At 32.2% G+C, this 27,572-nt stretch overlaps 1 protein-coding gene across 4 annotated transcripts; it reads left to right on the forward strand.

Annotated features, from left to right (window-relative positions):
• On the forward strand, nt 1–27,572 carry LOC124368860 (alpha-tocopherol transfer protein-like). Of its 4 annotated transcripts, none has more exons than XM_046826309.1 (7): nt 1–130; nt 10,093–10,183; nt 14,948–15,107; nt 16,325–16,577; nt 18,038–18,148; nt 26,780–26,888; nt 27,290–27,572. In XM_046826309.1, exons 2-7 carry the CDS (start codon nt 10,111–10,113, stop codon nt 27,373–27,375), a joined length of 792 nt encoding a protein of 263 aa, XP_046682265.1. In that variant the 5' UTR covers nt 1–130; nt 10,093–10,110; the 3' UTR covers nt 27,376–27,572. The 4 variants fall into 4 exon arrangements, with proteins under 4 accessions (XP_046682265.1, XP_046682266.1, XP_046682267.1 ...); XM_046826310.1 differs by having other exon boundaries at nt 3–139; nt 10,098–10,183; XM_046826311.1 differs by having other exon boundaries at nt 17–135; nt 10,098–10,183.

The following is a 27,572-nucleotide window of genomic DNA, read 5'->3' on the forward strand; positions in this document are numbered from 1 at the left end:
CAGACAACTGTGGAGAGTAACTGAAGGAGGCTCGGCCACCACACGTTGTAACCGATAGTAACAGATTATCCTCGCCTCTCATCTGGAGTCTTCAGGTAGTCGTCATTAACGCCACAAACCTACTCCGCTGCACAGATCGGTAAGAGGTGGATGTTCCTTCTTAGTATAGGCTCACTGAAATAGCAATTACAACACTATGTGTCACTTACATTACATCGCTATTTTACACAATTCTTTCACAGTGATATTACAGCGAACTGAATTTACAGGTCTCTTTGAAAGATGAAGTTAGTCAAAGGGATATGTATTTTGCCACCTTTAGAAATGCGTAGCAAGGCAAATACACTTACTGAAACTTAACGAGTGTTACTATTTGAATTACCGGTAATTAATTTTGTCAACTTGATAGTAAATACTCGCCGATTGAATGGGAATTTCCGACTAAACTGACAACTAAACACACGGAACAGTTCAATTACATTTAATCACGTTGAATTATAAAAAATATACATTTTCGCCCTCAGGGTTTTTAAACTTTAACCAATGTGAAACAAGATTAATACAATAGAAAATGTCGAACACTACTTTGTAATAAATAAATAACAAAATAATAAATCGTTTTTTAATAATTATTATGAGAGTCACTTAAATCGTACATGTACAATGTTTAAAACTTACATGTAAGTTAATTCATCAATAAAAGCACATTAATAATAAGTAGAACGTTTGGAAAAATGGCCTCGTGTGTGAAAACCTTCAAATAGGATTTTTATGACTTTCATTGTTTGGCGAAAATCTATACAACAATTATTAATTATGTTCGCATTTATTTCACTTGTTAGATTGTAATAAAAGGAGGCTTCGTGGCCTTTGCAACACTCTGCTGTTTCAGTCTTCTCTTGTGATATTAAGAGTTATGTTGTTAACTTTCACACCTAAAAATGTAGGAGTTTTGAAATTTGTGAAAATTGTCAAGCAACAGTGCACGAGTACCGCTCATGTGTCATTTAAATTGACTTTAAATCGTAACATAAATGCATATTCCTCTACATATTAAATTTAAAATATAATACTGATTGGTTTAAATAAATGTTCCACAAGGTTGTCTCATAGAAACAATGGCTTATCTCGAAACATCTACAAAACGCGTATGTAGACCTTGATTACACACATCATAGCTATTTAAACCTAGAGGTACCTTTTAGTTCCATTAAGATCGAATTTAAAATAAATTAAATTGAATAACCTTAGTTTGTATATAAAATTCGATAATTGTAGGATTGCTAAGCCAGTTCAGTTTGAAAATTTTATTTTGCTAAGTTATTTATTTTACGATTGAGAACGAAATGTGAGTTGATTGTGGAATTGAATAAATGAATAAATGAATAAATGATTTATTCCACCAAAAAATATCTACAAATATTACAAGGTACAATACTTGGGAATTAACCGACCACTGTTTCAAGTAGTGTGGCCGGTGATAACATAATGAAAACATTATTATCATCCACAGTCCAGAGTTCAAAATTATAAAAACACCTGAGCCGGCTCTCTGTGACGTCTGTCAGACACAGCTGACCAACTTACACTGCATAATACATATTATACAAATGAAATGAAAAAACTAAAGCATTTACTGTTTATTTTTTACACATTTACTAATACTAAACAATTTAAGAAAAGGAAAAAGATCTCACTTACCAAATATACACATAGACCAGGGAGACTACAATTTAAAAATAAATTAAATTATGCTGAGTAAACAACCATATCTTTAATCTGTTACAAAATTTACTAATATTGCTTAAACTTTTTATTTCCAAAGGCAACTTATTAAATAAATGTGGTCCGAGGTAACAAAAAGAGTGTTTAAAAAATGATTTGTTAACTTTAGGCATTCTGAAAATTCTACGGTAAATATTTCTTGTAGCATATATCAAACCAATTGTTCCGTGGTTACCACATCTTGAATAAAAGAGTCTTAAAACTTTGAACACAAAAAGATGCTGAAGGGGCAAAATTCCTAACTCATAAAATATAGGGAAAGAGCTATCCCTTCTAGTTTTTTTTGAAATTATTCTTAAAAAGTAGTTTTGAATAACTCTTATCTTTTGAATTAGGTACCTAAATGTCCCGCCCCAGCAAACTAATCCGTATTGTAATCTGGAGTCAATTAAAGCAAAATATAAACTTCTCAACAAATATTTAGAACAAAAATTTCGTAAAAAATAAAATTTCCTAATTGAAGATTTAAGTTTAGTCTGTAAAGTTGTTATGTGTTTATTCCAAGTAAGTTTGCTGTCCAAAATTGCGCTGAAATGAGTTATTAGTTCACTGTAGTGAAGTAATTGTTTTTTTCTAGACCAAATGCATTAAATTGTTAACCTAATTGAGTGCTGACTTATTATAATTGTAACTTATTTCTGTTTTATAATAAATAAATTAAATTGGTTAATATCTAACTGCGTAAAAATAATTTGTGTAAATTTCACGGTGCCTTTTCTCACTAAAACATCTAAAACTATCCATGAAAATTCAAGTTTCTGTTATTTATTCATAACTTAAAGAGTATGACGGCTTGGTAAAACTTCCATGGTATTGTGCAGTTCATTAAGTGTTTCCCAAAACTGCAAATTGTTTAAAAGTATGTTTATAGACATTTATATTTGCGATTTGTGCAAGTAAGACTATGTTGACTATGTGAACATATTGAGACTATGTTAAATAAAATTTTAGATAAATTAAAGACTTTTAATTTAAACTCATCCAACTTTGTAATAAATAAAAATATGTTTTATTTATTTTTTCTTATCTAAAAATTTTTTATACCAATAAAAACAACTAAAAAAGAATATAATGTGCAAATTTCAATATTCCTACTTGTTGAAGACATTATTTACTGTACATTTGGGATGTTTCCACATTACCCGCACTTTTTTTAACAATCTGAATTTGTAGTAAGTTTGCTAAACATTTTTATAGTTTTTAAGTACATGGATTTTGCAATTATGGTTGATGATTATCTATTATCAACATTACAACGTAGTAAAAGGTAATTTTTCAGGTTGAAATAACAATCCTCTGATTTTTTATTAATTAAAAACAAACAGGGTTTCCACATTTGCACCCCCTCCTCTACTGATAAGGAGATCAATTTAAGACTAGCTTCTGTAATTGTCATCTTTAATAAGCAACAAGCTCACTGTAAAATTTGCGATCGACTGCAATATCCACTTGTCTAATATTAGTCTATACGCTGTTATAATGTGTAAATAATTGGTAAGCAAAGAAGCTAAGTTAATCATTACTTTTCGTGCTTCATTTAAATAGTGTCTTTTTGCCAGTATTAGTTCAATGTTTTATAAAATGAGTCTTATTACTGATTAATACCGATTCATGCACTAGTTGGAGTTGTTAATTAAAAGAACTTCTTGTCAAACAGTTGTTTACTGTACATTAAATTAGCGCGAACGAAAATAGTTTATATAAATTTCAATAAACATTAAAATTATGAATAATAAATGCCAGCTGAACCGGAAATCGAACCCGTGTCTCTCACTTGCCGTACGGGCAATGCACCATTATACCACATAGTTGTCAGTTTTTACCATTCATGTGTTTAAATAACCAAACTAACATGTGATTGGAAGGCTCGTAAAACGGGTTATTTCATCATTCATCACATGTTCTATGAGTGGCAATAGCCACTCAAATGTGACTTCAAATTAGTGCGAACTGTACATAATAATTTCTCCGCCTGCCCTTGAACCGGATCTCCGTGCAAGAAAGCTAACATTTTACTGCAGAGCACTTAATAAAAATTATTTGATATTTGTTCTTTTCTTTCAACCTTAAATGTATTTAAATAAGCGAAACACATTGTATCAGAAGGCCATATACGTTTCAAAGGACGTTTTTGTTATTCTCAACACTTTTAATAGTAATGACTAATTAATTTAATTACAGGAAATACGATTAAAAAGTAATTCTTATTACTCTTTTTCGAGTGATCAATCTACCCTCACGCCTACATCGTGTGTATAACTAATTTGTATTTAGTTCCGATGTATCGCGCTGGTATTACATATATGTCAGATCAATATAACATGTTAACTTAATTGACTTAACTTTTGCTTTAAATTCTGTTATAAAATTAAAACACGCAAAACGGATGCTGGTAAACAATTTATTATTCAAACGTTAATACTATTGGATATATAAGACAATTTTTTTAACACAACAGTACTTTACAAATCTATTTTGCAAAGTCGAAGAAAATTATATATATATATATATATATATATATATATATACATTAATTAAATTTGTATAAATGGCAATCCGAATTTAATTTCAATACACATTAAATCATAAAAAGTACTTGCTCCGCCGGGACTTGAACCCGGATCTCTCACTTGCCGGATGAATGTGCTACCATTGCATTATATTTATATATATATATATATATATATATATATATTTAAACACATATGTGAAAGAAACGGCCAAATACAAAATAATTGAATCGTAAAAGGTAAGGGCTCTGTGGTGTAATGGTAGCATATTCACCCGGCAAGTGAGAGATCCAGGTTCAAGTCCCGGCGGAGCAAGTACTTTTTGTGATTCAATGTTTATTGAAATTAAATTCGGCCATGTGCCTCATGCAATTTTTGATATATGATTTAATTGAATAAAAAAAATTTAACCTGGATGTTGTGTATTAAAATATCACATTTCATTGTTCATTGTATAAGTGTATATAAAATACAAATATTTTATCTTCACAAGTACATTCATTATGGTGTAATAGTACAGTCTTACAGTTCAAAAATTTTCGGTCTTCATTTTAAAATGAAGATAGTTAATTAAGTTTTGTTTTCATTAAATTGTTTGGTTTAAAAAATACCTTTAAAATGCGTGACCATTGCATAAGCTTACATTTTAAAAACACGAGAATCGAACCCAAGACCTACGAATGTACATTTGACATATACTTAGAAAGTCATGTACACATTTTTATCTGTTCTCAGGAATTGATTTTGTCGGGAACCCGTTTAGTTAACTATTCTAGGATAATCCGTCCTATCGCAATCGACTTGAGACACATATATGAAACACCTGTATGTTTGTCAAACTATTTGAAATTAGATTAAGTGAACATAGTCTAATTTGATTTCTATTTCAAGAAAGATCGTTGAGCTAATTTCACTCAGTGTGCCAGAACCCCTGGTCTTTCACTTGCCGAGACATTTAGCTTCCAGTACACCACAGGGCTGTTACTTATGTACACTTTTCTTTGGCTTTACCTTACACAAGTATTTATACAATCAAATTAACATTTGATCGTAAGGCCATATATTTGCGAATGAATGGGTAAACTATTTATAAGATGTTAAAGTGTCAATATCCTGTTTTAATTTATGTATTCTATTCCTTCAGAAGTCAGTCAAAAGACTAAGGGAGATGGTTTAAGAAGGCTTATCTAAACTTGTGTTCTTCATAAATTATTATATTTTTATTTCATAATTTAGAACTGTTTGTGTCTATATGCGAATATATACACCAATATTTGCTGAAATTCCGGGGGGGGCGGAATATTCTTTAGAAAAAAGGAATACTGAAGGCGGTCTGGACATTTTAAAATTTTTAAGGTATAAGGTTTCGAACGCGCAGTTTTATCACTTTAAACTAATTTTATTTACGATAAATATAAAACTTTCACTAATCTTTTGAACATTTAGATTTTGTATAAGCAACTACGATTTTGGCCACTTTAATTGGTTTATGAATACAACTCAAATCTGAATCTCCCGAAAACGTGTAAGAACGTAAAGTCACGTAACAACATTTTATCCACTTTAATATTCATATATATTTGTTTAAGAGAAATATAAACTTTACGTTAATCCCCTTTAACGCATTGAGAATGTTGGATCATGTACGTTTTAACAGAATGTTTACAATTTTTCTTTTGGATAAACAGCCTTAATGTTACAAAATTTCACCGCGATTTTGCATTTCGCGCTCGATTTTTATTATATTATTAATGTAGACGATGCCATCTGGGTATGAACTCTGAAATCGGCAGATCTTATAGTGACTTGCATATCTGATGGTTTTGCCATTTGATCGTCCATCTTCCGTACTATGCGTATTTTATGCCAGTATTTATTTTGTAAACGTTTCAAGAAACAGCAGAAATTTATGAACAAGTACTCTCTGAACAACTCGAGCCCGATCTCTCACTTTCCGGGTGAAGAATACAACACAGTTTTTAGTTCTTGTTCGATAATTCTTTAGTATTCGGTTCTTTACAACGTCAAACCTGTGATTAAATAACCGTAGTTCGTTGATACTACTAAAAGTGTAAGTACTTGTACATGGTGATATTACTAAATTTAGGTATTCTATTGTGTCCTAGCTGTTCACTGTACCAATATGTATATGTATATGTGTGTATATATACATACTATATATCTTCCTAATGTTTGTCTGTATGTCCTTTATAGAATTAAAAACTATTTGACCGATCATTATGAACATTTGTTTGTATATATATTTTTCCACGTACAAGGTCTAGATAACACCAGGTGTACACCTGGTGGCTCTGAAAAAGATAACAGTTTTAAAAGCGCCTGCACATAATAAACTGCAAATACGAGACAATTACGTATATAAATAGCCAAACATTATTTGAAGGCACTATGCTGATGTATATGTGTCTTTCAAATACATTTCTGGTTGAACTTGAAGCTTGAGTAAAGCTTATAATAAAGTACATGTACGTGTACAATGGTTATAAGCATTCACTTTTTACAGATTTCTTTATCGTGGCAACAAGGCAAATTACATCGGCGTTGGGAAATATAATTCACTTCAAACAAAATGCTCATACACGGGCTAAGCTTACGAAAGCGTGCGAAGCTGTGGGGAAACAGCTAGTATTGCAATAAGAGATGTTAGTGGATAACGTTAAATTCTCTTATACGGAACATTCTGTGAGGGCTGGCCTTATGCAGTTTGGTTGGTATTTCAAACTTTGTATTTCATTAACATGGTCTTATGATATTTTTACACCTGCTAAAAATACTATAACCTAATTTTATAGTAATTCTAAAATAATTTTACGGCAAACGTAATGGAATGAAATCAGTAATTTGAGCTAAAACGTGCCCCAAAAGTTGATTTTTTAGGTGGTAGGTCCTACATATTATATAATATCAGACGTTTGATACAAAATATATCTAAAATTTTATTCATCAGACCCTACTTGTCAACCAGATTCTGGAATGGGATCCTTAAACTCTGATTTGAACTGGGTGGGGGTGGGGTGTTATCCCAAACCCCAGGACCAGGAGTATTTGGCCGCTCTAGAAATATTCATGTTCATCCAGGGGCGTATATAAGGGGGGGGGCTCTGGGGGCTCACTCCTCCTCCCCCCAGTCTTTGAAAATTTGAAAGACAAACATTCAAATTGCATCCAGTATTTTGTTTTAAGCTAGAACACATTTATGAGGTCTTAAAGCTTAAAAATTTTCGGGGGAAGAATCCTGAGCCCCTATTTTGTCGTCCTAAATAAACTAGTATGTCAAACTCCTCCCCCCCCCCCCCAAAATAATATTCCACATACACCAAAGTGTTCATCATAGCATTAAACCTGTACTCAAAACTGTTCGACTGCTAAAGACATTCAACCGGGGACACAGTGACACTGGTGCACAGAGTTAACATGAACAGAAAGCTCCAGTGACTGTCACTGTTGTCCTTGAAGCACTCATCACTATTACTAACACATGTTAGAATGGGAGTTTTATTCTGCACGTAGAGTTTATTGAGTATCTTTCAGAGATCATCACTGAGCACAGTTGGTAGCAAGGTTTCGCACGTATGTCTTTCGTGAGTTTATGAGATAAGTTAAACTATCATTCTCAACCCATCTAGTCTTGTCCCAATCGCTATCGCCATCTGTAACGTTTAAGGGTGTAATCTGAACTACAAGTTACTCAGGTGTTCATTTTTAGTTCTAAAACACTCAATATTAACTTACTAACACGTTTAGTCAAGAAAACTTTGTTCTCTTTGTGTCAGGGTTACCTGTGATGTTTTGAAGTTTTCACTCACTAAAGATGGTTTGCCTAATTATTTTCAGTGTTAGTTTGGAATTATTCTGTGAAGTATAAAAATAAAACAGGAGCAGGTATATCTTTTTTTACGTTTTAGCACTTGTTCAGGTTTATTTAGCAATTGTTATTGCCTATTTGGCATCCATGTGTAAAGTATACAAAAATTAATGTGATTTGTGTGAAGATATTGTGTTTAATGGATGCTTCACATGGTTAGCGAACTTGCCTGTGGCTGCCTGAAGTCATCACTCTAGTCATAACTGATGTTGACGTCCAATAACTGTCTAATTCTATAATGACTTCCGCTATTTATTATTCGATTTCAATAATTTTTGTGTCATTAGATTTGTGATAAAATCCTCTACAAACTGTTATTCTTGCAACGCTTGAGAAATATGCTAGTTTTTAAGATATTCAAAGGGTAAAAGTTTTAATCGCTGCCATCTTGAAAATGATAAAGATAATTTCATGATATATGTTTCAGTAACATTGTTATATTTAACATTTGAACAAAATTTTGAATAATTTAATTTATTACTTTTTAATTAATGTTTTATAATTTGTTATAAAAAAACACGTACAGACAGACAGATGGGAAACTAAGCAATGGAGACCCATGTTCATATGGTGAAATATGTTTGTCTTGACCTGAGAAATTACGTGGTATACCTTTGCCCAGAGAGTTACGGGACACTCTGTATATTATGAAACATTGTTGATGCAATGTATTTAAAAAAATATCTGATATTAAGACATTTGAAATTTAGAGGATCAATTTCGTTAAGGTTAGTGACAATTTAATAACATTTCAAACAGTTCTCCTGACATACCCAAACGAGATACTTTAACATAACAAGATGTTTTAAGCATACGTACATTTGATCCAGTGACCAAAATTTCAATTTTAAAATTACGAAATAGTGTGTAAAATTAATTTAAAATATAATCACAGAACTGCATCTAATAGTTGTTAAGTGATTTTTTTCAGTAGGCTAATCAGTGGAGCCGCTATGTTGTGTTTTAAAGAGTACAATGTTGCAAAAATCGAATTGACATAACGTTTATTATTATTACTTATTCACTGTTTATTTACTTTCGTTTGTACTGTTTTCTTTTATATTTTTAAATTTTATACAATTTTTGCACCTGAAGACGGTTTTCACCGAAAAATAGTGACAATGTTTTAAAAACAATTTGTTTTAATTGTAAAGTAATTCACTACAAATAATATATATATGTTTTATATATATATATATATACAAAACCATCAGCTGCTGATCTACTGTATTTATTTATAATGTTTGTTTTTCTTGTTTGAGTTCTAACCTAATGTTTTTTCACAATTTATGTAAATATTTATACATGTATATTTATCTGAAGAAGTGTACCTAGAAACACGAAAATTTATAAATGTTTCAAACCAATATACCGTGGTTTATTTGTTAAGAAGAGAATAACCTGTTTCTGTAAATATATATATATATATATATATATATATATATATATATATATTAATTAATTAATATATATATATATATATATGTCATTAATTGTTTAAAAATAAAAAGTTTAATGTAGAACAAAATAAAATATTACTGATACTTTGGTAAGTATATGAGCGGTAATTAAGCGTGTGTGCTATGTATATGGATAGCGGAACGGAAATTGCCGATTTGACTTGATAAGGCGTTAAAAGCGCTTCTGGTGAGTTAGTTAGTAGGAAACTATAGTTGTTTAATTATGGCGATAGATAGCGTGATCATTAATAATTGGAAAGCATTAGTTAGGTCGGGGCTGTGAAGATTGGTTTGAAATGTATGAGTATATGATGTGGGTATATTTGTAACGGAAGTTTTAAGATTAAAATAAGAAATATGTACAAATAATGCCAGTAAACAGCACACGACGATTTAATTTTTCGGAATCTGTGGATATTACTAAGTATGACATCTGTTGCAGTGTCCTTGTTGCAGCTGACCCAGAAGGATGAGTGATGATCAAATGGTTGTGGCGCTGAAGGAGTGGATATCGGAGCAGGCAGAGATCCCAGAGACGCCAGGTACATACAAGCTTTGATTGTATTAGTTAGTAGAAAGCAAAGAAACTGAACCTCTCCAGTTGCACAGACAATACTAATATCTTAATTGATCATTATCGTTATTGGTTGTATCCCTAAGAGCTACTTCCGTTTAATTTTCTGTTGGTTATTCCTTCACAAATCATGTTGAGATGATTGCACGCTTTATATTGAGGACAGGGAAGATCTGTGAAAATCGAATTCTCCGATGATCGTGAAGAAAAAGTACGAAGCATGTATTAACGTGTCGTGGTAGGTAAGGTGCATTACAAGTACATCACAATACTGAAACAGTCTTGAACAAATAGTGCATTGCTAAATTCCTCAGTTTGTTGAATCAGAGGATGTTTTAAATGACCTCCCTAGTGCTATAAAGGCAAAATCTTTATTATACACAGATGATACAACTTTCTTAAATGTTCACACAAACTTTAACACACTACAAGACCTTGTAAATAAAACATTTACCGAAGCCTCATTGTGGTTCAGGTCAAATGGTTTTTTATTGAATGAATCCAAAACCCAAAACATTTTATTCAGCTTAAGGCAAATCCCTCCATCCGACATAACCAATGATTTCTTTTCTTGTGTTAAATTTCTAGGACTATTTATTGACAATAACTTAACATGGACCTCTCATATTGAATATATTTCCAAAAGATTATCAAGAGTAATTTTTCTTCTTAAACGAATAATGAATTGTGTGCCTGAAAGCTATGTAAAATCTGCCTACTATGCCTTTTTCCAATCTATAATTAGATACGGTCTTGTAATATGGGGCAATAGCACTAGAATTAATGACATTCTCATCCTGCAAAAGAAGGTGATTAGAATAATGACTAAAGCAAATCCATTGGACCATTGCAAACCACTTTTTATTGAACTAGAGCTGCAAACTGTTATTAATTTGTATATTTTTGACTCGGTTTCATACATCCTGAAAAATATTCCAGCTCTCACTTTTGGCAGCAACATACATAGCTACAATACCAGAAATAAAAACAACATTGCAATAGAACACTGTAGGTTAAGCAAAACACAGCAGAGTCACATTTTAACTTCTCAAAAGATTTATAACAAATTAAGAAATGTAGTTGATAAGTATCCAACAAACATTTTCAAAGCTAAATTGTATACTTGGTTACTGAGGAATCCTTTTTATGATCTGACTGAGTTTTTTAGTATTCATGAAGTAAATTTCTAGTTTTCCATTTCTTCCTGTTTATTCTTATTTCTTTCTTCTTATTTACTATACTTTGTTTCATGTTTTGTAAAAAAAAATATATATATATATACTTTATAGGATTGGAATATGTCTAAACATGTTAAAATTAAGGAACATATCTACATGTAATAATTTGGGTACTGATAGGATATTGTTTTTGACTCTTGAGATGTACATATACACAACTTATTTGTCAATGCTCTTTGAAAAATGACAATAAATATTTGTTATTTATTTATTTATTTATGTATTTTGATGTTTTAATTGTATAATATTGTAATATTTTTAATTGTATAATATTTTAATGTTTTAATTGTATAATATTTAATGTTTTTAACTTTCTAGATAGGTGCTAATATTATAGGTTATAGTTTTATTTACAATTTTACAGTCCATTTTAAATAGTTTGTAATAGGGATTGATCAGGATGTTGTTTAGTACCTTAGTTTATTCCGTTGTGTCATTTATGAAATTGTATTATTTATTATGTATGAAGATAGGTGGAAGAGAGAAATTCTTGGCAACTTTTGGTAAAAGTGTTTATATGTTTAATAATATTTATAATTAATAATATTGCCTCCAGACTATATCACTTAGGTGTATATTTGACTTTGCTGATGCATTTTTGTAAGATGGCAATAAACACATATTTATTTATTTATTTTATTTATTTATTTTTCAGTACTCATCAGTCTGGATTTAGACAAATCATGGCACTGCAACATTAGTCTTGAACAAATAGTGCATTGCTAAATTCCTCAGTTTGTTGAATCAGAGGATGTTTTCAGTACTCATCAGTCTGGATTTAGACAAATCACAGCACTGAAACATTAGTCTTGAACAAATAGTGCATTGCTAAATTCCTCAGTTTGTTGAATCAGAGGATGTTCGCAGTACTCATCAGTCTGGATTTAGACAAATCACAGTACTGAAACATTAGTCTTGAACAAATAGTACATTGCTAAATTCCTCAGTTTGTTGAATCAGAGGATGTTCGCAGTACTCATCAGTCTGGATTTAGACAAATCACAGCACTGAAACATTAGTCTTGAACAAATAGTGCATTGCTAAATTCCTCAGTTTGATGAATCAGAGGATGTTCTCAGTACTCATCAGTCTGGATTTAGACAAATCACGGTACTGAAACATTAGTCTTGAACAAATATTTTATTGCCAAATTCCTCAGTTTGTTGAATCAGAGGATGTTCGCATTACTCATCAGTCTGGATTTAGACAAATCACGGCACTGAAACATTAGTCTTGAACAAATAGTGCATTGCTAAATTCCTCACTTTGATGAATCAGAGGATGTTCTCAGTACTCATCAGTCTGGATTTAGACAAATCACAGCACTGAAACATTAGTCTTGAACAAATAGTGCATTGCTAAATTCCTCAGTTTGTTGAATCAGAGGATGTTCGCAGTACTCATCAGTCTGGATTTAGACAAATCACAGCACTGAAACATTAGTCTTGAACAAATAGTGCATTGCTAAATTCCTCACTTTGATGAATCAGAGGATGTTCTCAGTACTCATCAGTCTGGATTTAGACAAATCACAGCACTGAAACATTAGTCTTGAACAAATAGTACATTGCTAAATTCCTCAGTTTGTTGAATCAGAGGATGTTCGCAGTACTCATCAGTCTGGATTTAGACAAATCACAGCACTGAAACATTAGTCTTGAACAAATAGTGCATTGCTAAATTCCTCAGTTTGATGAATCAGAGGATGTTCTCAGTACTCATCAGTCTGGATTTAGACAAATCATGGTACTGAAATATTAGTCTTGAACAAATAGTTATTGCTAAATTCCTCAGTTTGTTGAATGAGAGGATGTTCGCAGTACTCATCAGTCTGGATTTAGACAAATGACAGCACTGAAACATTAGTCTTGAACAAATAGTGCATTGCTAAATTCCTCAGTTTGATGAATCAGAGGATGTTCTCAGTACTCATCAGTCTGGATTTAGACAAATCACAGCACTGAAACATTAGTCTTGAACAAATAGTGCATTGCTAAATTCCTCAGTTTGTTGAATCAGAGGATGTTCGCATTACTCATCAGTCTGGATTTAGACAAATCACAGCACTGCAACATTAGTCTTGAACAAATAGTGCATTGCTAAATTCCTCAGTTTGTTGAATCAGAGGATGTTTTCAGTACTCATCAGTCTGGATTTAGACAAATCACAGCACTGAAACATTAGTCTTGAACAAATAGTGCATTGCTAAATTCCTCAGTTTGATGAATCAGAGGATGTTCTCAGTACTCATCAGTCTGGATTTAGACAAATCACAGCACTGAAACATTAGTCTTGAACAAATAGTGCATTGCTAAATTCCTCAGTTTGTTGAATCAGAGGATGTTCGCAGTACTCATCAGTCTGGATTTAGACAAATGACAGCACTGAAACATTAGTCTTGAACAAATAGTGCATTGCTAAATTCCTCAGTTTGATGAATCAGAGGATGTTCTCAGTACTCATCAGTCTGGATTTAGACAAATCATGGTACTGAAATATTAGTCTTGAACAAATATTTTATTGCTAAATTCCTCAGTTTGTTGAATCAGAGGATGTTCGCAGTACTCATCAGTCTGGATTTAGACAAATGACAGCACTGAAACATTAGTCTTGAACAAATAGTGCATTGCTAAATTCCTCAGTTTGATGAATCAGAGGATGTTCTCAGTACTCATCAGTCTGGATTTAGACAAATCACGGTACTGAAATATTAGTCTTGAACAAATATTTTATTGCTAAATTCCTCAGTTTGTTGAATGAGAGGATGTTCGCAGTACTCATCAGTCTGGATTTAGACAAATCACAGCACTGAAACATTAGTCTTGAACAAATAGTGCATTGCTAAATTCCTCAGTTTGATGAATCAGAGGATGTTCTCAGTACTCACCAGTCTGGATTTAGACAAATCACAGCACTGAAACATTAGTCTTGAACAAATAGTGCATTGCTAAATTCCTCAGTTTGTTGAATCAGAGGATGTTCTCAGTACTCATCAGTCTGGATTTAGACAAATCACAGCACTGAAACTCAGCTGTGAATAACAGATTCAGCCATGGCCCACTGAACAGAGTAAGGTTTGTTATTGAAACCTGAAACTCCTTCCCACAGTCGTTTTGTTAATGCACGAGATATCTGAGGTCTGTGGTGTTGGTTAGTAGCTGGCCTTGAACGAATTCTTCCCCCCATTACAAACACATTAGACACTGCTACCAGATCAATGTATTACTTGATACAAAGGCTTAGACTTGCAATCCTCTCTGCAGTCAACTCAGTCACGGTCTATCAGTATGGGCTTGTTGCCTCAGATATAATTTCTTTCTTAAATAATTACTTTAATTCGTTTTAACAATTTAAATTGTATTAATTTAAATTCAGCTCTTGATATTAAGTTTTAATTTTATTACAACACTAACACAATCTATAATTGACCCTCATGCTGGATAGTTGTTTTGCTAGTTTAGGTGCGAATGTAATCTGTCCATGTATCTGTTTAGATTCGGACTTGAGACTGTTTGTCCACAGCAGTGGAAGAGATATGGAAGCTGCAAAGAAACTTTTGTCCAATTACTATTCTCATCGAGTGAGTGGCTACGACAATCTATTCAAGGACCGTGATGTTGACAACGATGCTATGACGAGTATCAGATCTTTATAGTGAGTAATTTTAGCTAAATAACGTTCATGTTATTTACAACAGGATTATTATGCCCAATTTTTTATGAAATTAAATGGTCGAGGTACTTAATTAGAACTAAAGATAAAAAATACCCAGATTGATCTTAATATACACATTATCTAAATTTAAGTTTTTATGGTTGCATACACTGTTAAAAAAGTGATCATAACCAGATTAGAAAACTATTACTAGGTGAGTGCTAACTTTTCTGATTTATTCACAAACAAATATAAAAAAAATCCTGGAAATTTGCAAACATGACATTCTACATGAACTGCTGGGTCTTAGAACTAACCTTTTTAATTACCTCTTCAAGGGGGTTTATTGACCTTATAAATTTGTAACGCTTTAATTTCAAGTATAGGTCAATTTGGCACAACACTGATTATGTATACAGGGTCTATCAAAGAAGAAACATGACTAAAATTATTACATATGAACTTTACTTTGACACCAAAAATCCTGGAAAGTACTGATGCTCATTTCACTGAATCTCACTACCGCTGTTTCAGGCTGGTTTTGAAGTAGTGTTTTGCAAATGTGAAAGTTGCTCTGCTGAATTTTGTTAGAAATCTATAACATCTTGTAACTTGAGCCCTTTCAACATAAATTTGATTTGGTGGGGGAGGGGAGGTGGAGGGTAAAGTAAGTCATAAGGATAAATATTAGGGAAGGAAAACTGTGGAATTTAATGTCCAGCCAAACACCAACTGTGCTACGTGCAATGTTAGCTTCTATGTTCTGTGGGGCTAGAGTCTCACCTATAGGTGGAATTGTTTAGGCTTCCATTACTTACCAGTCCGATCTATTGGCCGACATTAGTACGATCTTGGTTCATTAAATCAAATCCAACCAGCTAGAGCCAAGAAAGTGAGTTACATTTTGCCTGCCATTGCAGATGATTAAGATTATATGGACAAGTAGTTGTGCTATTGAGGTTTTGGTTATTTGTGTGAGTTATCCAAACAATAATTTATATAAATATTTGGCTTATTCATGTATACAGATTTGTTACAAAAGTATAGTTATTTAAATCTTTAAGATACAAATGATTATTAAAACGGGTTACTCATACCGTACTCAGAAAGTTGTCAATCTTACTCTAGAGTGGATTGAGTATTTCCTGACCGCATTGTTTGGTATAACCCTCAAAGCAGAAGGATATCAAATAGATTTAACAAGGGTTTGGTTACAGCCAGACTTTTATGAGCCCAAAGACAACTCCAGAGGGATACAAAATCATGATTACCCACGCTGTAAGCACGGAGACCAAGCACTACGACATGACAACACAGATGAAGTATTTTGTCATGACACTGGAGGGGAGCTTGATTGATGAGGATCTAGGCCCTGGGCACGTTATTGTCTTTGACATCTCGACTCTCACCACCGGGCATATCCTCAAGTTCAGTCCTGGAGGCATCAAGAAGACAAGCAACTACCTGCAGGTATCTTATTACCAAGTAATAAACCGTGGTTAATTTAATTTAGAGAAATTAAACACTGTATTTTTCCTTCCTTTTAAATGTTTTCTGTTCCTTCTAATGATTAAGATTCAGGTATTAGCGTCATAAACTTGAAATGAAATACGTCTTTATTATCGAGGGCACAGGTAGGACTTCCACCTCTTAAATTCTAAACACAAATATAGAAAACAAAATATAACCTTACCTACTACAAAATTGATTTGGCTATAGAACTAAAATTACATCTAACAATAAATTACATAATGGGTCTAAAAGTTGTCATGTATATATTACTATTAAATTATGTACATACATCAAACTAAACATTTTCTCTCTTGCTACATATGGTCAAGTAATAGTTATGCTAAAGTTGAAAGGTTAAAATAAGTATACCAGGAATTCCATGATTCTTCTCCCTCTCTCCTCCTCCCACTTTTTAATTTTTAGACTGTTGAACAGTTTAAAATTTATTCCAGATAATAATAATATTACACGTTTTTACCTTCTGATTGTCTGAACTCTCAATCCAAACCTATTGATTCCAAAGTATAAAATGTAATTCTGAAATAGAGTTATTTATTCCTAAAAGAAATATTATATGTAGAGAACAAATTAAAACTATTTAACTTAACATCAATTCGCACCTTCAATGAAATGTCTTGATTAGACAAAGCATATAATGGAGCTCAAAAATGTTTTCACCAGCCAATCTACTAGCCAGGATGTCATTTTAGATCAGGTTATTAGAAATAGGGTTTCCACCAATGCTGGTTTTGTTTCATCAAAACATTTCATTTGATTCTTCACACAATAAGTAATATAATTTAAAATGAACTAAAATTCATACATTTATCCACTATCTATTTATTCTTATAATACAATGGCTGCCAGCTCTAAACAGGTGCTCAGACAATGGATTCCTTTATAATGATTTGAGGTGTAACCAGGGCCGTACTCAGCTTTGGCGGACCCCGATAACGATATTTGGCCGGCCCCGTTATCTCCTGCCACCTTGCCCCCGTTACTACCTCCCCCTCCTTACATTATCTCATTGACAACATCTTATTATTTTGTTAATGATAGTAAGATTCAGTAGTAAGTTACAGTTATTAGATTGAGCTATCTCGTCCGTCGACACAGTCTCTTCAAATAGACGTGTGGCGGGGCCTGGGCCAGCCGCCGGTAAAATTGTCAGAAAAAACTGGTCTAAGTACAGACCTGGGTGTCATTTCTAGTTACAATCTTTTGAATTACTACTTCCCTTAAATTTGGGAATTGGTTGGTAATTTTTAAATCCTCAAAGCAAACTGAAGTGATCCCTTAAGGGCATTTGAATGTTTGTCATCTGTTCAAAAGACGTATGAGAGTGTGAAGGAGGGATTCTTGGGCACCTTGGTTGAAAAGTGTGTGTAATACATTATACAATTGCTTGTACTTTTTAGGAAGGAATACCTTTGAAGATTCAGAATGTGTTTCTGGTTAATGCTTCCCCTCTGGTGGATATCATGATGAAAACTGCTAAACCCTTCCTGAACATGGATCTATTGAAACGTGTAAGTATTTAGAACTCAAATACAACATCCGTTCCTGTTCATCAATGCAACTTCAGTTTGGAACCCTTTCAAATCAAATCAAACATTCTTTATTTTTATGTACAAAAATATACATAGATAGCGTCACTCAATTACATAAAAATGTAAACTTTTAACTATTTCCATCTGTTTGGGACAAAAAATTAAAAATATATTTCTGTCTATGAAATTGTAACAGTTTAATTTACTAAGCTGCTATCTACATTAACTGAATCTATGAGATAATTACATTGCTTATTTAAAATACAACTGGAATTATCACATTATTTAACTCAAAGTATTCCTTAAATGAATATAGAAATAAATTTACAAGATATGTTTTACACTTATTTTTAAATACTATTAAGTTATTTTCTTGAGCAATATCTTTTAGTAAAGTAAATAAATACTTTTTACCCATGAAAGAGTATTTTCAAACAATATTAAATTGTGTGTTTCAACATATCTGTTAAATCTGGTTTTATATGAATGAGTATTTGGAGTTGGTATTTGGTTTTCCTTAATTATATCCTCAATTATATCCGGCATTATAGCCTCAGAAATATACAAAGAGTAGACTGTCAGAATATGTAATACTGTAAAAATATCCTTTCACTGACTGTCTTGATTTAAGGTTAAATATAATTCTAAGTGCTTTATTTTGTTGTACAAGAACCCTGTCCAAATTTTTAATTGATATGGTTCCATAAATTGCAATACTTTATACATCTGACACAAGGAGTAAATCCCAGAAGACTTTATTTACAATGTGATCAAAATGGTTATTCCAGCTCAAATTCTGTTCCAATATTAGTCCAAAGGAATTTTGTTACTTAAACTTGATTTAATTTTAATTAATCAGTGTGTATGTTTGGTTGCAATTTTGATCTATTTTGTTAGGAAAAAGTTATATACTATTAGATTTGCTTGTATTTAGTAAATGATTTGTTTAAGAGTTCTTTGACATATTTGTACCTGAAACTGTGATATTGGCATCATCAGCACATAAACATATAGAGCCTTCTCTTTGTATTGCTGTAGGCAGACCTGTTAGATATCAGAGGAATAAAAGAGATCCCAGTATCGAGCCCTGAGAGACTCCATGCTTTATAATATGCTGGAGATCTGAGCAATAATTGTTGCACCGTTATTTATATTTACTGTGGTGATGGTTAAAACTATAATGGAGATCAAAACATTGCATTCAATTTGAACTAGTTTATTCCTTTGCCTTTAATATTAAAGCTATTGAATATACTCAGTAATTTATTATGGGACACTGTGTCGAATGTCTTTGTGATATCGAGAAAAATTCAAATAATGTTTTTATTCTTAACAATAGTGTCTATTATAGATTCAATAAATCTATATAATAGGTCTACATATGCCTGCAGTAATAGTAGACCTACTTGCCCCAAAACCATGCTGTTCATCATCTAGTAATTTATTGCTTTCTAGATGGTCTAATAGTTGATTGTACACAACTTTTTCCAGTATTTTTTAGAAAACTGGTAATAAAGAAATAGGTATATAGCTAGAAGGATCATGAGAGTCCCTCTTATTCAAAATGGGTATTACTTTAGCAATTTTTAATTTACATGGGAAAAACTCAGATATCAATGACGAATTTGCAATATGTGTTAAGGGTTTAAGGATGAAGGAGATAGATTTTTTAACCTCACTTATTGGTATTTCATCGATTCCATTAGAATATTCATTTTCAAAAGCCATCACTAACTTGTAAAGTTGGACTTCATTGATTTTCTTAAACTCAAAACTATTTGAATTGTCCAAAGGGCTTTTGGCTGGTGCATTATCATTAGAAGAGTTTTGAAAATTTGGTGTTGACAAATTTTCAGCTAAATTGATGAAATAATTATTTAAATATTCCCTACATTAATTGGGTCCAATTCGATTTTATTACCATTAAAACACTAATATTGATTTAGATTTATTCCAAGATTTCAAAATTTGTTTATTAAAAAAAATTTCTGTATTGTTACTCGGTACTTTACTCTCATTTTTTAATTGATCTATTTCCACTTTTAAACTTTCAGTTTTTGTTTCCCTACATAGTTTTTCAAGCTCAACCATGTTTCTCTTTTTATTTCTGATATCGCCTGTAATTACAATTACTCTTTTTTTCTGTGACCATGAATTTTGGAAAGCTAGTTTCAATTGCGTAAGCAAATATAGAGAAAAACATATCATATTTAGTTTAAAAGAGGTATTGTAATCTTCTATAGTGGGTTTCATATAGTATTGGTCTTTGGTCATCATGCCGTAGACATTCAGTTCTGATTCACCATGTTTTTGACGAGTTAGGTGAGTATTTATAAGGTGTGATGAACAGGGCTTTCCAAAACGTTTTTTTAATCGTTACTGCCACTCCTGCAGTCATATGACAAGGACTGTCAAAGTCTTTGGACATGCAGTGTGTGCAGATAACGTTTTATTTCCCTGATATTTAGTTAGTATTTCATTCATATTAGCTTCAATGAGTCTGATTTTGTCCGATATGGGTATGGTGTGGTGACTTGACACAGACGATAGATGGGAATTCTGTGTTCCAGAGATTATGTTGTGAACTTTAGAGCTTAGTAGTTTTTTCCTCTGTAGTTCAGATGGACTCCAGTTTTTCCAAAGCAGCAGCCTGAAAAAACATTTAAGTCTAGGAAAGTCATTTATATAGTACAAGACAATTTGTGCATGTATAGGTTGGCTGACACTATATCTTCGTTGAGACAAGGGAAAGTTACGTTGGAAGAGAATGCTTCCAATTATGATTTTGCTGGGTTTTAAGTTCATTAGTGCTTGCTTAAGATTTCTTACAAAAATATTCAACTCTCCTTTGAACACGTTATTGGCTCTTGCAATAAGAACTGCATAGTTACACTATTTCTTGCTGATTTCTTGGGCTTCATATATGACTTCTTCTAGTCTTGCACCTGGCATTAAAATGCTATTAATACTAAAAGCATTTTTGTCATATTTGTTCGATGTGCCTCCTATGCCTATCACCAAGGATGGCTTATAAAATGGACTTTTTGGGTATATCTGAGTTTCAGTATTAGAATTTTTAGTTATGACTTCAGAACACCAGCATGTGACTATTGATATCATTCAGAGAGCCATTGTACTGCCATGTTTAGTTGTTATTTGTTGAATTAATAAACATTTTAAGTCGAGATTTGATTTTGATTCAAAGAATTCAACATTAATTACACTTGACAAACTGTAAGTCAGTTATGAAAACTATACACAAATAGAAAAAGAAAGAATTTGTTCAGATTGTCAGTATGGAACTAAGCATGTGTATGTAAGTAAAACTTTCAACTTTCCTAGTACATTATGTACTGTAGTTTGTGCACCATCTTTTCAAAAAGACTACACCATATTATCATCATATCTTATTCCCCTCAATAAATAATAATTAAAATGAACAATAACCAAGTAAATCTTTGTACCAAGGGAATCAACCCTCTCTCAATTGAATGATTTTAAACGCCTTGTACTTTGTTGATTCTTTCTGCTTGTTTTCTCCCTTCCTTCCAGCAGATTTTTATACTATAGTACAGAACCCACTTAATCGACTACCTATAGGATAGAACCATGGTCAGATACAGGAAAAGTCGGTTAAACAAAAATCACTATTATTCAATCTATGATTCAACCTTGTAAGACCATACTGTGATATCTTTAAAAATCTTTAATGTATTAAAAGAAAAAATTACTCCTACGCTATAAAAAGTTTCCAAACTAAATGTTTGTATTGGCTACTTGTAAACCCATTTTACAGTTTGAATGAATGTTTTAGTTATAAGAATAAAAATTTTTAGTTTGTAAGTAAAAATAATTTGTATGTAATTTAATTAAGGAATGCTGTATACAAAGTGATTCCGATAAAGTGCACATTTTTCAGGGTTGATAGAGGATATGAATACAAACATTTTCTGTCCAACACACATGGGGTCGCACATGTATCGTTTTCGAGGAAATTGAGACTTTGTGAAACGCCTCCTTGTAGGCAACACGTAGTTTTTCCTTTGAGATTCAGCCAAAACAATACAAAGCTGCTGAAACAAAACTTTATTTAATTCGTAATAACACATAAAAGAACCACCTAATATGAACAAGAATGTAAAACAAAATATTACTACAGCAAATGTCCAAAATTTTTCTATTTTCTTTTTTCTATGCAAAGCTGACTCTTCGTAACATTGACTATCTTACATTTTGAAAGAATCGGGATTTTCTCCCACTTTAGCTGCTCAGTAAAATTCTTTTACATTCTTGTTTGCATGAAGTGGTTCTTTTAGTTGTTATTAAGAAGAAAACACATTCATTTTCAGTAGCTTTGCATTTTTCTGGCTGAATCTCAAAGGCAATACTATGTATTGCCTTCAAGGAAGCGTTTGTATTCACATCCTCTATCAACCCTGAAGAATGCACTTTTATCGAAATCACCGGTATATCTATGTGTATATGTATATACATACAGGGTGTATATTATGTCTGGAAACACCCCAAATATATCCTTTAATAATTTAAATATAAATTTGAAACCTCTTACAAATCGTGATAGAGATTGGGCATCTACTTTTTGGAACAATGTTTTGTTATGTCACACCAACGGGGGACGTCCTGCCGAGGGTATCGTGAATATTCTTAATGGAAGCCTATACCTTGTGATACATAATTTTTAAAGGTAATAGCTTACTGAATTGAATGCCACAAACCGCATCTCAAGGAATTATTCTATCAGAAAAATAGAGCATTTTTAGTATTGAAAATTTACTGATGTTCAACAATGTAATTTTAACATGGTTCTTGCCACAAAATGTGTTACACTAATTTCTTAGCATTTTTTTTAATGTTCAATTAAATAAAACAAAAATTTCATTTTAAGCTGGTTCTATTAGCAGAAATTTGCCAGTTTTTATTACAGTACAATTATGGAAATACTTATGTTATTGATTTCTTATTACAAATAAAAAAAATAATGTATGCTGTTAGAAAAGTCTTACAACAAAACGTTTTACCTGCATTTGGTGTCAAAGCAATTGTTCGAAACTGTGTTCCTTCTACGGTTTGACAATGAGCCAATCTTGTGTAAAATGATTCGACAGAGTTGCCTAACATTTCTTCAGTTATCAAAGCAATCTCCTCTATAATCCTGTTTCTTAGGTCTTCCAAATTATGAGGCTTTCTTCTATAAACATTGGATTTTAAATGACCCCATAGGAAATAATCGATTGGTGACAAATCCGGAGATCTTGGAGGCCATTCGATTTCTCCTCTTCGGCCAATCCATTTATGAGGAAACCTTAAATCCAAATACTCTCTTACCTGTCTCCCATAATGGGGTGGAGCACCATCCTGCTGAAACCATACATTATCAAAGTATTCTCCTGATGCAATTTGAATAGCTGGGATTATTTCATTTTGGGAGCATATTGTAGTAAAGTTCGGCATTTAAATTTTCCATTGATGAAAAAAGGGTCCAACAATTTTGTTACCTAAAATTCCACACCATACGTTCAGTTTTTTGTGGTTGCTGTGAATGGGACTCAGTAATCCAATGTGCGTTTTCACTAGCCCAGTAACGGCAATTGTGCCTGTTAACATTGCCATTTAGGAAAAAAGTTGCCTCATCAGAAAATAGTATGTTGGTCAGAAAATCTCTATTGTCATCACATTTGCGCATCACAAGTTCACAAAACTCAACTCTTCTGTCGTAATCATCCTCACTTAACTGTTGGACTAAATGAACTTTAAAATGGTTTGTATTTATTAATTTTCAAAATCTTACTCACAGACATAGGGTGCATATCATGTTGCTGTGCAGCTTTTCTGAGCGATGTATGTGGGTCTTCAATAAATGTTTGCAAAACATCTAGTGCATGTTCTTCATCTGTTGCAGATTGTATCCTACCCGACTTTGGCCGATTACGTACACTCCCTGTCATTTCAAAACGCTCAATAGTTTTTGATATTGTTGAAACACTTATGGGATTCCCTTTCTGGGAAAGTGTCATTAAACAAAATTACAAAACTTCCCGATAAGATCTTTGAACGATCGCCATAATCCTCGCATCATCAACAGAGTAATTCGTTCTCTTTCAGACAATTCCATTAAAATGCCAAATAAAAACTGAACTACTGTAATTAGATAACTTGTTGACAGCAATGCTTCAGAGGACACTGATTAACTCGACAGGAATGATATGATATGACCTTTGTCCATTTGTAATTCCCAAGCTTAGACCTGTCTAGTGAAAGCTCCAATGCTCAACAAACTGAAACCTGTAGGACCAGATGATTAATAACACAATAATGTTTCTCATAGGCTAGTGACCTTTGTCTCTTTAAACCTTCCTGCTGACTGGAAAACACCAAGTACAGATTCATAAGTAATCAGAGAAAGTGACTCATAAGTTTTATTCATTGTAATAAAAAAACTGGTAAATTTGTACTAATGAAACCAGCTTAAAAAATAAATTGTTTATTTTTTTTTAATTGAACATTTAAAAAATGCTAAAAAATTAGTGTAACACATTTTGTGGCAAGAACCATGTTAAAAATTACATTGTTGAACATCAGTAAATTTTCAATACTAAAAATGCTCTATTTTCTGATAGAATAATTCCTTTGAGATGCGGTTTGTGGCATTCAATTCAGTAAGCTATTACCTTTAAAATTATGTATCACAAGGTATAGGCTTCCATTAAGAATATTCACGATACCCTCGGCAGGACGTCCCCCGTTGGTGTGACATAACAAAACATTGTTCCAAAAAGTAGATGCCCAAATCTCTATCACGATTGTAAGAGGTTTCAAAATTTATATTTAAATTATTAAAGGATATATTTGGGTGTTTCCAGACATAATATACACCCTGTATGTGTATGTTTTTTGTCATCACTATTATTATGCTATCATATCTACAGATAGTTTTTTCTAGATAAATTGTAATGCCTTCTCTGACTTGTCTTAAGAGACATTAGTGCTTATTTGATTTTGTCAATGATAGTAAAATTGATAAAGATAATTTATTATTTTTATAGACTATAATATCATAATAAGCATAAAGCCAATAATATTTTTTTCAAAATCGCCAAAATTTGCTTATTCTGTAACTTCTCTCCTCTGTGCTCTACAGAAATATGCTTAGGGCAGATGGCACACTAAAAATGGGTCATCCTTCTCTTTTTGGTTCGACAAGTAACACAAATCTTCCTTGTTGAGGTTGCTTTCTAGGAACCTCTTGATTAGGGAGTGTTGATCGTCCAGCAACATCTTCTATATGTCGTTTAAGATTTCTGGACAGATTGGATAATTCTCTCCTTGACATAAATAACAAGAGTTGATGAGCATTCTGTTCATCATCCCACAGAAAACGCACAGAGGCCATTTTCTAGTTTTTTGGGAATATGAAATTAAAATTAACATTTCTTCGTAAGTGCCTAAGTACCTTTAGTGTTACTATAAAATTTAATGATGGCTGCTTCTAAGAATAAAATTATTCACATCTATAAACATATACAAGAAAAATCCATTAAACAAATACTAACACACTTCGTAGTTTGAGGAACTGCGTTACCATTCCAGGGTTAACAAGGCATATACTGTACTTCTAATTTAATTTATTGGCCATAATGTTTCCTTGTGAACTGATTGTACATACAACAAGAATTTCCTTCTTGTGCTGCTTTCTTACTTACATTATCTAATAGCTTTTTTTACTATTTTCTTTGTACTCATCAATATGCACAAGGCTATAAGCCATTGTGGGACTACTTTTGTTTAGAATGGTGTACTGTGTGTGTGTGTGTGTGTCTGTGTGCGTTCTGTAATGCTAATAGCCTTTGACACTCACCCTTTTCCTGCCCCACAGTGACCATAAGGCTTCACTCAGCACTTATCCACATTTTAGTACAACACAATCTGCATTACTTTCAAGAATCAAGAATCAAGAATCATTTTATTGTCGTCCCACATTACAATGCCATGACAATCAAAGAAATTAGATAATACTAGGTTTAGCACTTATGGTCATAAGTACATGTCAGAAAACATAAAAAACTAAATTAAAATACAATGTCAATACTGCCTGATAACATCTCATCAACAGAATAAAAAGCTTTTTTCTTAAGCCATCTTAAAACAACATTTTTAAAAACTTTACACGTAATATCTCTACAGCCTAATGGTAACTTATTGAAGAGCTTTTTCCCAATATACAAATACATTTGCTGGGTTTTGGTGAGTCTAACATATCTTAAATCTAGAAGATCTTGGTACCTTGTATTATAATTATGAGCGACACTTCTCAGGTTAAAAACATCTAGATTTTCCTTTACACAGATATAACTAACAAAATCAGTTTCCTGTTCTCAGATCATTTGACACTTTTTTCTGACTACGCTGTGGGCCAGATAAAGGTTTAATATAACATTTTGGTGAAATTGTTGGTGAAAATTTCCAGAAACGCGTTCAAATGTTTTGATAGTATGTTTGGAAATCCGTTCCAAATTTTCAATGGCAGTATTTTTTTTAGTGATAGCTTGTTGATTTTTAATAAGTGACATTAGATTGCATGTTGTGTTACAGACATTCATATACAAAGCAGGAGATTTAGATAAGCTCTATGAGCGAGTGCCCAAGGACTGTTTGCCGGAAGAATATGGAGGTGAACTGGGTCCTTCGGCTGCACTAAATGGTACATTTTATTAGTCTTGGTATTAATAAGTATTATAGGAATTTTTATCTCTTTACTAACATTAACTTATATGTTTTAAGACTCTTTTTATTGAATGAAATTTTTTTTAATAATAGAAAACAGGGTTAACTAAGCTTTGAGCATTTAAGTGGAAGTGTGTTTTGTTCATTAGACTTATTACAGTAAAAACAGTTTGTGTGTTCATGGTATATAATAATGTTTTAATTAAATGAGGAAGATTGTTAAGGTAAAAGAAGACATCAATTATAACATGGTTATTGGTTATTTGAATTAATTTTTTAATATTTCAAAAACATTTTCATTGATAGTATTTTAGATTATGGACATTCTTTATAGTGTTAATTGTCACTTGTTAATAATTTATTACTCACTGTTTCTAGATGTAAACACCACTAAGCTCCGAAGACTAAAGGACAAATTCGCTCAAGAGGAAGCCATTCTGAAAACTCTCAAGGAAAAATCATAGCAAATTATTGTGCATGACAACAATTGTATATCATGATGCTTATTATGTAAATCCTTTGATGTCAAAGCATACTTTTTAAACTTATATTAAAACTAAGGATAATTCATTGTCAAATAATGTACTGACCCTAAATTACTGCTTGCCAATTTATGGACGGCTATGTGGCTTTTAATGGTTATAAATCTTATTATTTAAAA

This window comes from Homalodisca vitripennis, chromosome X, assembly GCF_021130785.1.
Source record: "Homalodisca vitripennis isolate AUS2020 chromosome X, UT_GWSS_2.1, whole genome shotgun sequence".
NCBI classification, from domain to species: Eukaryota; Metazoa; Arthropoda; class Insecta; order Hemiptera; family Cicadellidae; genus Homalodisca; species Homalodisca vitripennis.

Coding starts and splice junctions, on each gene's coding strand:
- LOC124368860 (XM_046826309.1), top strand. CDS start 10,111: ATGAGTGATGATCAAATGGTTGTGGCGCTGAAGGAGTGGATATCGGAG. Junction 10,184..14,947: donor AGAGATCCCAGAGACGCCAG/GTACATACAAGC, acceptor GTATCTGTTTAG/ATTCGGACTTGAGACTGTTT. Junction 26,889..27,289: donor TCCTTCGGCTGCACTAAATG/GTACATTTTATT, acceptor CACTGTTTCTAG/ATGTAAACACCACTAAGCTC.